Raw genomic sequence first — 11,947 nt, 5'->3', positions numbered from 1 at the left:
AATGGAATATTATGCAGCCATCAAAAGGAATGAGATCTTGCCATTTGCAACGACGTGGATGGAACTGGAGGGTATTATGTTGAGTGAAATAAGTCAAACAGAGAAAGACATGTATCATATGATCTCACTGATATGAGGAATTCTTAATCGCAGGAAACAAACTGAGTGTTGTTGGAGTGGGGGGTGGGGTGGGAGGGATGGGGTGACTGGGTGATGGACACTGGGGAGGGTGTGTGCTCTGGTAAGTGCTGTGAATTGTGCAAGACTGTTGAATCTCAGATCTGTACCTCTGAAACAAATAATGCAATATATGTTAAGAAAAAAAAAAGAAGAAGAAGAAGGTAGCGGGAGGGGAAGAATGAAGCGGGGGAAATCGGAGGGGTAGACGAACCATGAGAGACGATAGACTCTGAAAAACAAACTGAGGGTTCTAGAGGGGAGGGGGGTGAGAGGATGGGTTAGCCTGGTGGTGGGTATTGAGGAGGGCACATTCTGCATGGAGCACTGGGTGTTGTGCACAAACAATGAATCATGGAACACTTCATCTAAAACTAATGATGTAATGTATGGGGATTAACATAAGAATAAAATAAAAAAATAAAAAAAATAAATTAAATAAATAAAAAAATAAAAAAAATAGAAACACATAAGTCACTACAAAGCTTAAAAGGGGAGGAGCTCCCAGTTTCTGTGAGCCCCAGAAACTATGAGGTTTGGCACATATTTTAAGCCAACTTCTGGCCACATGCTAAACCCAGATATTTTCTACTGGAGAGAGGAGGATGAGAGAGAATATCTCCATAGGAGGCAGCGCAGTGGCAAGGGTGGAGTCAGGTCATTGTCACCAAGGACTTTTTAAAACCACATTTGCTTACTGTCCAGTGCTGCTGGAAAATAGCACCCCAGGGGAGGTATGGATCCAAAATGGAGAATTTCTGCTTTAGTGGACACTATTACTGACAGGAATGGGTCAAATCGCTTAAGTTGATAGAACGGAAAAACACATGTGAATTACCAGCACAGTTCATAAGCACCTAGAGATAAAGAGGGAATCAGGAGGACACATCATGATTTAACTTTTAATAAAAAACAGACTAAGCCTCTCACTTCCTTTTCTGAGTGCACTAACAGACTGCTAGACCAGGACAGCTGGGCAAGCACAGTGATTTTGTTTTGTGGAGAATGAGAGAGGGAGCTGTCCAGAAGGACTGACGTGATGAGCTTGGAGCACAAGGTTAACTGAGAAGAGAAGGAGCACGAGGAGATGTGGGACTGAAATCACTGGGGGACACATGCAGACCAGCAACTGCAGTCCTGTTGGAGAGAAGAGCTGATTGGGAGAAATCACGGCGTGGGTGACATGGCGGCGCTAAGGGTTATGTTCATATAGGGAGGTGATCATTTTTCATGTGCATTTCCTGGAGAGGAATTAGATGCTTCTGACAATGACTACTTGTGGGCCAGCCTAGGAAGCTCAGCCTTAAGACTTTCAGAGGCGGAAGAAGGCAGAAAATTGCTTGTTAAATTACCCCTGAAAGCCAGTCTTTCTTTCTCACAAGTGTTAAAGTTGAGTTGTGATTAGGGCATATGGGACTTGATCTGATCAGCTTAGTATTTCATATGTTCTTAATTTTCATTTGGGATTTTTAAATACTTCTCCATAAAAGAGCAAAACAAACTTGTCCTTTTTTTTTTTTTAAACCAATATAATTAAAAGAGACAAGCTTGAGAAGACCTACAGATGGGTCACGCTGGGCCTTGCCAAAGTATAGAATCACAATATGAAGTGAATCCCATTAATTGCAGCAGTTGATGGCTTCAGCAGAGAATAAGGCTTACAATGAGAAGTTCTCAAAGCCTGCAGGCCACTGGAGAGATTGTAACATGGAATCTGTTATTAGCACACATTCAAGCAAAGGCTTATTTGATGTTGGGCAATTTCTAGCTTTTTATGGACAGGCCAGGTCCCTCTCGACAGTCCTGTTTAGTTAGTGTTCCATGAAATTTCACCAAGACCTTAATTGTAAACACATAGTTCTTCTCTACTGCAAGGTTTCTTGTTAACTTTACAGAGCTATCAGTGAAAGAGGAAGCTTGGATACCACGTACGGAAATGACAGAAGTGGCTTGACACATAAAGAATATTATTCCCTTAAAGAACTGCTGGATTTATTTAGGTAATCCTAAATTAGGTGTTTTGATGAATGCACTCTTGATAGTGTCATCTCTGCTTATCACGGAGTTATCAATCAGAACTGGGAAAGACATCTGGAAACATCTGGCCCCTTCCAAAGCAATAACACTGTCATGTATTTCCCGACACACTACACAGACTCTCCCAATCATTTTTGATCTTTACACATTAAAACTTCTCAAGAGGAGGTTCTGGTTTAATTTTTTATATTTTATTTTCCCAAAAAGAACAATCAACTGGATATACACATTTCCATTTTATAATCACTTATTGCATTATATTCTAATTACTTGTTTAAATGTCTGCCTCCTTACTAGGTTAGCACTCCAAGGAAGGAAACATGTATTCATCTCTGGAACCCCCATGGAGAGCTAAGTATACATGCTGGGACTCTAGCCTATAGAAACAAGAGGACAAGGAGGTGAGTAGCTTTGTTTGAGAAGATGTATTGCAGTATTATTAAGATGGCAGCAAATTGGAACTAACCTGAATGTCCATTATCTGGGGAGTAATAGAAAAAGTTATGGTAAATGTAGATAAGGGAATATCATTTAGTTTTGAAAAAGAGCTAGAGCTATATCCATTGACCTAGAGGGAGGTCCATAATATATTGTTGTATGAGAAAAACAACTTAACAAACAGAAGCACAGATTGTGATTCCAAGTTGTAAAAGCAAACAGTAGCACCCTGTGAAAAATGTGTTTATAGGTGAGAAAGAACATTGGCTAGGCTGTAACAGGGGTTACTGTGATGATGATGAGAAAGTAGAGTATGGAAGAAGATAAAAATACTGCCAGCAAAGTGCAAAAATACTCATGCCGTAATGCAAAGGGGAAAGGTAGAATGCGTATTTTTGGCAGTAATTTTTTAAAAGAAAAGCTGACCTTTACTGAGAGTTCACTGATCAGCGTCAGGCATGGTTCCCAAGGCTTTGCACAAGACTATTTTACTTACTGCCCGCACCAACCCTGTGCAGTAGGGACTGTTATTTCCCTCATGTCACAAGTGAAGAAACTGTGGGCCAGAGAAGTTAATGAATTGACCCGTGGTGACACAGTAAGTGGCAAAGCTAAAAATAAAACAATAGGCAGAAAAAAAAAAAAAAGAAAGAAAGAAAGAAATTGCATTTTTTTTCTAGAACTTAACCTGATCAAATGAAAACAATTTAGTTAGGTGATAGAACTATGAATTATTTCGTTTTGAATTTTTGCTATTATTTAATATTTAATTTTACTTTAAATAAAGTAAAATTATTTTTTAAAAATAGGGAGAAAAAGTGGTATGGTGGTTTTTAAAACCTGTCCTCAAATCCTCCTCCTACTGAGAGTAGAGTTCTTTGTTTCTTTGCTTTGGATCTGGGTGGGGCTTGTGGGGGCTCTGACCAATCACACAGAAGAGGCACCATGTATGTCTTTGGAGGCTAGGTCTCCCTTTTGGAGAAGCTGGTTCTGGGGGGTGCCAGCCACCAGGGTGTACTAAGGCCCCAGCCAACAGGCAGCACTGACTGCCTGACTTCCGAGGGTTCCAGCCCTCAGCCTTAGAATCTTCCAGCTGAGGCCCCAGACATGGCTGATCAGAGACAAACTGCACCAGCTATGTCATGTCCAAATGTCTGACCCCCAGAATCTTGTGTGAACATACTAAATGTTTGGGATTTTTTGTGTGTGTTTGTTATTGTAACTGTTGGGCTTGGGGTTTTTTTGCTCCTAAAATACACAACAGAGGGTTGGAATGGGAGAGGACCTTCTACAGTGATGGTTGTCAATTTAGGGTAGATTTGCCCTTTGTCTTATTTTTCTGTTCCCTTTAGGCATATTGTAATGATTAATTTTATATGCCAATGTGGCTGTGCCATGGCGCCCAAATATTTGGTCAAACATTATTCTAGATGCTTCTGTGAAGGTGGTTTTTGGGCTAGATTAACATTTAAATTGGTGGATTTTGAATAAAGCAGATTACCCTCCATAATATGATTATCCTCATCCCATATATTGGAGACCTGAAGAGAACAAAGACTAACCTCTCCTGAGCAAGAAGAAATTCTGCCAGCACATTGCCTTTGGACTCCAACTGCAACTCTCCCTGAGTCTCCAGGCTGCTGATCTACACCATTAGATTTTGGACTCAGCAGCAACCCCCACAATCATGTGAGACCATTTCTTAAAATAAATTCAGCCCTCCTCTCTCATTGGTCTCTCATTCTCTGGAGAACCCTTATACACATATTGTGGTACCTTTAACTCTCCTTCTCAAAGTCCTCACTAGTCCCTCCAGTATCCTCACCTTCCTGTAGTATACATCAATCCTCTTTGTTGAACCTCAGGTGTATTCGATGTATTTAAGAGGGCTAGCAAAGAGACTAATGCTAGCTGGACAGTCAACCTCCTAAACTTCTTCCTCTTCCTCTTCCTCCCTCTTTAGGGAAAAATTCATAAGCAATATACATCCATTTCCAATAAATGATTAGCACCTACATAGGATGACAACATCAAGAGTAAAAAAACTTAAGCAGATGAAGTAGATCAACTGTGGCTTTCGCACTGAAGTGGCTTCACAGAATGACATACGCCACTAACAAGGCCCAAGGGACAAAATGATCAAATCCAGGCAAAGCCAAAGGACAAAGTGCAGCTTACCCCTCGAAGCAGTGGGCAACTGTCAGGACCCACTTCTTGGCAATGAGGACACAGCCACAAATGTGTCCACTGGGTTCACTCTGCAGGGAACACTGCCATGGCCACCTTCCAGGGCGACTCGTCCGACCCCCAAGGATCCTCTTGTTCATTCGGGCAGCAGGGCGACGCCCGCAGTCTACCGAGGAGCAGGAAAGACAGCGTGTGATTCACTGCTAAACCCAGCGAGATACTTGGGTCTTTGCTGTTAAGTGCAAAGTCCTGTTCTTCCCCTGAGCCAACCCAGTTAAATTAAGATCATATTCCATTGCCACACCACTAATGCTCTCACCTTGTTTAGTACACAGAAGAGAAATCTTACTTCTGCTATGACAAGCCTGCCTAGATTTGGAAAAATAAAATGGCATAATGTTAAGTTACATATTTATCATTCACTTCAAACACTTCACCAGTGAAAAGCAAGACATAGGTTCAACCATTCCCAGAGGTCACATTCCTTGAGTAACAGAAATTCGTGCAGAAATTCTTGAGGCAGGGCTGTTGGCAAATATCACCTTGGAAATAAGGGTATATGGAGGACGTGTACCTTTTTTTTTTTTTTAAGCTCCTTTAATATCATCATAACATAATCTCACATGGGTGGGAAAAGAAACTACTGTTAGCAAAGTTTCCCACATCATCTTGGCTGTGGCACCACCCAGAATATTGACTCAAACCATGATTTTCAAAGTAGGCAGAGGAAGGCAAGGGAACTGGGCTACTTCTTAGAATCTTTGGTGAGGAAGGAGCATGTCAGACTTTTATGTGGATGTCCAAAAGAAGTTGCAAACAGTTTGAGAGAAATAAAGTATCACTTCAAAAAGTTAGAGAACAGATAAAGGAACTAAATTTTTTAGACTGGAAAAAAATTTTGACGAGACCTGTGATATTAAAATGTGGATCTATGATTGGCTGACAGGAAGAAGGGGGGTTAAATTTATTCCATGTATCTCTAGGTGGTGGGATCAGAACCAGTCAGTAGAACTTAACAGGAAGTAAGTTCAGGAAAGAAAGACCTTTCTAAAAATCATAGTTAACCTTTAAAGGTAAGAACATGGGCCATGTTTTAACATCTATAAATGTGGCTGCACAAGAGAACTCACTTTAGGGTACATTAAATTTCAATCACGAAGTTCTCTTCCAACCATGAAGCATTTATTCATAGTATAAATTAAAAAACAAAAGACACTTTGGGACTGTCAAAAATACTGTGATGTGCTTAGAATCATAGATTTCTCAGAAAAAAAAATCCCTAAATATGTCATGTCCACTTTCCTTTTTGAGGATTTATTGTGCTTTCATTTCTTGTTAAATCTGCATGGGGGCATGCGTAATTATTTGTATCAATAAATTATATAATACAGAAAAACATTCCTGCTTTTTGCCTTCCCACACCTAAAGTCCTGTCTCCTCCTTACTCTCTATCTTGTTATCCTTAATTTCTTTGTAGTATTTCCAAATATCTGAAATTCCTTTTGTTTACTGGCTTATAGTCTCTCTGTCCACCTATATAGCATATTCCTTGGAATGAGGGCCCTTGTTCCCCTCACTCACTCCTACATCTCCTCACAACCTGGCACTGAACCTGCCAGAGAAGAGATACTCAATAATCAGTTGTTAATTAGTTAGATCCCAAAATCACAACTTGTAGAAATAGGAAAAAACAGCAAAGACTATCTGTAATAAAAATAAAATAAATTTTATTTTATAGGAAATTGTGGTTATATAAGATCACAAATCTAGTTAGTAAGCCAGAAGTAGAACCAGTTCTACCAACTCCCAATTTACAATTGAATGTATGTATGTATGTACATATGTGTGTATGTATTAAACCTGAAGGGGCTTTTCTCTCATTTGCAATTTGGGGGGAAAAATCACTCTGTTGAAAGATTCAGGTCATTGTTTTGAAGGAAATCCTTCAGAAATTTGGCTGCAGAGTTCGGTCTCTGGGGAAATTTTCAAGACATTCTAAAGAGAAATGGCCTACCTTTCGATTTCTTTGAAATTCTTAAGTGGTTTCTCTAGCACTTATTAAAAGCTTTGGAGTCAGATTAACTTGGTTTGAGTTGAGAGGCCACTGTGGGCTGTGAGTTTTGATCAAGTTATTTAAATATTCTGTAGCTATGACCCTATAATGTAATAGCCACTAAATAAGTGTTAATTCCTTCAATTTCCTCCATATCCCCATATCCCCAGCCATAGACAAGGGAGACAGCCTTGTTCAAGATGCCATGATTTTTAGGGAAAATTTTCAGAAGTATTCTTTCAAGGCTACTTGATTATAATTTCATTTTGTGTCAATTTTTTTCCTCAGACTGTCCAAGTTTGATCAGTTCTCATTACTTCAATTCCCTGTTAACTAGTTATATGTAGAATCTGTACAAACTGCAGATATGAGAATTTACTTTGAATAGGATGTGAAAAAACTCCAAAATTAGAACCTAAGTTCTTCTTCCTTCCCCATGATAGTTGCTGTAATCATCATTAAAGAAACATGTAATTAGCAAGAGAAAAAATAATCTATGTCTAGAAAGAAGAAATAAAGCCAAACAGTGTTGAAATATAAAGGCCAATCACCATTCTATGGATGTTCTTTATTGACATGATAAATTTGGATTATCTTAAATTAGAAGTAGGAGAAGGTCCCTGATGATAGACTCTTGCTCCATAATCCACTCTACACAGCTCTTGTGCAAGCGGTCTTACCCTTTTACCAACAGTTCATGCAAAGTAGTCCCGTTGAGGCTCTCCCAGCTGGAGTGTAATGTCAACCACAGTTGGTCTTGCTCCTGTTCCTGTACCAATTCGGTCACAGATGGTTCTCTAATATAAGGACAAATAACAATGATATATTCAAAGCACAATGATCTTTGACCAGACAATATCATTCCTTAGCACTCACTGTCTTTCAAAAAGAAGCATTACATTATGTCAATATTTCAAGAGGGGGATTTGTATTAGAAATTTGGCATGGAATATGATCAGCAAGAGAGGATCTAAAGCAATAAAGATCCAAATGTTATGGCAATTTTAATCATTCTCTCCACTGACACACATTTGAACTTTGTGAGGTGTTAGAATTCTAATGTATATGATGTAAAAGTTCCAATACCTAAAAAACAAGAGCAACTTTGGGCAGGGATCACAAAAAGTAAAAGAATTTATCTGCCCAGGATTTTTTTTTCCTCCTCTTTTCTTACCCAATGTAATCCTGCAGTGCAGCAATACCTTAAAATAAATAAAATAAAATAAAGTAAATAAAGTAAAAAATAAAGAAGTAAGTAAAGTAAATTGATGGCCACTTAGTGTCTATTTGGGCAGTATAAAATTATAATGATGTTTTTCAACATACTGCAAAATCCTCGAGAACTAAAAATTAGGAAAAACTCTGGAAAATAAAGATGGGAGTTAACATTATTTTGCTCTTTACCTATATTCTTACTCAACTTCTACCAATACTTTTCTGTGAATGTCTCATTCATTCAAATAAATACGGATACCCTGTATCCGAGATTTAAAACCTTAGGTTTCAAAAGTATTCAGGTTTTGTGTAAAATATTCTATTCTAAATGAAATAATTGGTTCTTTTAGGCAATCCATATTTGCAGAAAACTGTTGGGACTTTCATCACCTAATGCCCAAGGGTAGAAAATGTGGAGGAATTAATCTAGATAGGAAGGAAGAGGGCTGCCTCTGGACCTGGAAGGAAAGTGGTACTTTGCTGAAGTTGGAGGGGGGTAAAGAATTCAAATCAGATAGCCTCTATCTTTCTTTTCAAGTAAAAGGTGAGCACCTTTGATGAAAGTTGGGGGTGGCAGGGGTGCATGATGATGAGAAAAGTGACACATATAATACGGATTTGTTCCCTGGTGGAAATGTTTGGAGAAACACATCAAAGTTAAGTGAGAAAATGAATGTAAGAAAGGAAAATAAAATAAAATAAAAACAGAGAGGGAGGTAAACCATAGGAGACTTTTTTTTTTTAAAGATTTTTTATTTATTTATTTGACAGAGAGAGACATAGCGAGAGCAGGAACACAAGCAGGGGGAGTGGGAGAGGGAGAAGCAGGCTTCCCGGTGAGCAGGGAGCCCGATGTGGGACTCGATCCCAGGACCCTGGGATCATGACCTGAGCCGAAGGCAGACGCTTAATGACTGAGCCACCCAGGCGCCCAGGAGACTCTTAACTCTAGGAAACAAAGAGGGTTGCTGGAGGGGAGGTGTGTGGGAGGATGGGGTAACTGGGTGATGGGCATTAAGGAGGGCACTTGATGGAATGAGTACTGGATGTTATATGCAACTGATGAATCACTAAATTCCTCCTCTGAAACTAATAATACACTATATGTCAACTAAATTGAACTTAAATTAAGAAAATTTTTAAAAAGACATCACATAGAATTTCCTAAGAGAAATACATATTATTCATGTATTCAGTTATATGCTTATAATCTAGATTTTACCGTCTTGTCAATGAGTGCAAATACCTGTTTATGACATCCGTCCCCCCAACCCAAAAAAAAGATAAGTGAGAAGAACAGCAACAGCACTCAGGGTTCAAATGAACCTGGAAATCCTGAAGTTTTAGTAGCATCAAGTTTGCAGGCTTCGTGACTTTTCCAATAACGGGATGCCATATTTCAAAAAAAGGGGGGGAGGGCACAGGAAGGGAAGCAAAGTTAGACTCAGTGGCATTGAAAGAAAAATGAACATTTCAGCTGATTATTTAAAAACTATTGGAATGTCATAATAGAAAGCAAAAGGAACAAAACCTTCCCCAAATCCTGTTACTTATAAAAGAGGAAAACCCTCTAAAGAGAACACTTGATGGTAGAGTAAAAGCCAAAGAAAAAAACAAAGCAAAGCCCTTAATAATGAGTGGATTCTAATCATTTGATTTTAAAACAGAGAGCATGAACCCTGACCACACTTTAAGAAGAGTTCCACAAGACTGAAATTTATTTAGGAACTTGAATGAACGATGGGATGATTGAAGACTTCACAAAACCTACTGCAAAATGAGGAGTTTTGTTTTCCTTGACCAAAATGAGAGTCTGGCTTTCTGTCAATCTCACAAGTTCTGTATGTGGAGGCATAGGCAAGAGGCAAACAATTAAAAGTCAGACAGAGGTCACAAACACCACTGACGGTGTTTCTCCTGCTACCTGCATCCTGAGAATTCCTTTCTGCAGTCGATCAACTTGAGGGCCTCCTAAATCCAGGCATATGACTGGCCGTAAGCCAAAGGAAGATAAGCTTCAGATTTGTTGTTTAATTAAGTCATTCTTTAGGCAGGTATTTATAGGGCAAATGGGACTCTCACAAGGAGGGCTATTCAGCATAGGATTTGCACAATGGTGGATTGAAAAATCATGGCAAAGGATACTTCAGTCTTTCAACCCGCAAGGCACCTTCAGTTGCCCTGAAAAAGGTCTCCACAGATCATTGCACCTGGGATGTTTCTGCATTTCATTCATTAACCTCCAACAAGAAAGGCAATTTAGTCTGAGTCTCTCAGTTATATCAAGTGGAAAATACAAGAAATTCATCATCAAGAAGAGGGGATGTCATTATAAAAATTAGTTTTCCATGAAATTCTTAAGCCCTAGAATGCTTCTCATGCACAAAAATAAATCTTTTAGCACCAGAAATACCATGCTATGGCTTATTAAAAAAAATATCAGTGAATCCATATGGTTCTATTTCTGCCATCATACAGAATCTGAGCATCTGTGTGATTTCATTTTTTTAAAATAATTTTTAAGGTTATAAAAGTAATACTTATATATGGAAAAAATAAAATTATACAATAAAAAAATATTCTTCCCATCCCACATGTGTAGAAATGACCACTGAAAATAGCATTTGAGAGTATCCTTGCCAAGCTCTAGCTGTAATTCATGTACACATATTCATATTTTTTAGTCTATACACATTGTTCTGTGTTGTATTGATATATTTTTATTTAGTGATTTATCTTGGAAGTCTTTCCCTAATAATAGTTGACATTTCTCAACTGCACTGAAAGACAAACTCATTTTATCTTATTTAATCCTCTCAACAATGTTGGAAAGTAGGCATTATTAGTCCCTATTTTGGAGATGAAAAAATTGAGGCAAAGAGAGAATAAGTAACTTGCCCAAGGTCACACAGTACGTAGACGGCCAGTGGTCTGAGGTCAGAGTACCATTCCTAACACTTTGAACACCACACGGTCCCCCTTCATTAACAGCACATGCCCTGTTCCTTTTATAGCTGCCGAGTGTTACTATTACATGGCCGTACATACACTTACTTAGCCAACCCACTACTGATGCGCATGTAGGTTATTTCTAATTTTCATTATAACAAAAAAGCAGCAGTTAACACTCCTAACTATTCACCTTTGCCTCCATGCACAAGTTCCTAAAAATAAAAATAATTTCCTAGAAATAAAAGTATCAAATCAAAATTTAAATTTTTGATTAATAGTCTGAATTTTCCTTGAAAGGCTAATGCCAATTTACATATCATCAAGAATGTATGTGTATGTGCTTTTTAATTTTTATAACTATGTATATAATGTAAATCGTGCTATGAAAAAGTATCTGGAACTTAGCTGTTCAAATTTTGACAATTGGTAATGCATTTGACTTATCTTTTTCCATATTTTATCAAATTAAAGAAATCCTGTTGGGCAGAGAGCAAAAGAGCAAAAAAACATCTTAGCAGTGATTAGGCATTAAAGTCCCTGTATCCTAAGAACATGTGTGTAGGCGTGATGTGATGAGCAGTGGATGTTATACACTTGAACTCTACATCTGAAACTAATGATGTATATATGTTGTCTAGTTGAATTTTAATTAATTAGTTAATTAATTTTAAAAAACACAAGCCCAACTGGGGGAAAAAAGGTGTGTGCAGGGAATATAGTCAGAACTAAATGCTTCTGTAGTAGCAATGAAATCATATACAGAGAAGGAAATTAAGGAACAATCTAATCCAGTGCCCTCATTTGACAGCCTGAGAAAACTGAGACACAGATACAGACCCATCCCAAACATACGTGGGGCCAAACATTTGTGAGTAGGGTACAAATGGA

General features: G+C 38.4%; 1 protein-coding gene across 1 annotated transcript in view; it reads right to left on the bottom strand.

Annotated features, from left to right (window-relative positions):
• Positions 1–11,947, bottom strand: part of CORIN (corin, serine peptidase) — a 114,835-nt gene that overhangs the window by 19,505 nt on the left and 83,383 nt on the right. The window contains exons 14-16 of the mRNA XM_035005587.1: positions 7,573–7,689; positions 5,159–5,208; positions 4,831–5,005 (exon numbers count right to left, since the gene is read on the bottom strand). Coding sequence (XP_034861478.1) covers positions 4,831–5,005; positions 5,159–5,208; positions 7,573–7,689 — 342 coding nt within the window. The remainder of the gene's footprint in view (positions 1–4,830; positions 5,006–5,158; positions 5,209–7,572; positions 7,690–11,947) is intronic.

This window comes from Mirounga leonina, unplaced genomic scaffold (genome assembly GCF_011800145.1).
Source record: "Mirounga leonina isolate KUSES-001 unplaced genomic scaffold, KU_Mleo_1.0 Mir_129, whole genome shotgun sequence".
In the NCBI taxonomy this organism is placed as follows: Eukaryota; Metazoa; Chordata; class Mammalia; order Carnivora; family Phocidae; genus Mirounga; species Mirounga leonina.
This window is presented reverse-complemented; position numbering and strand designations above follow the sequence as displayed.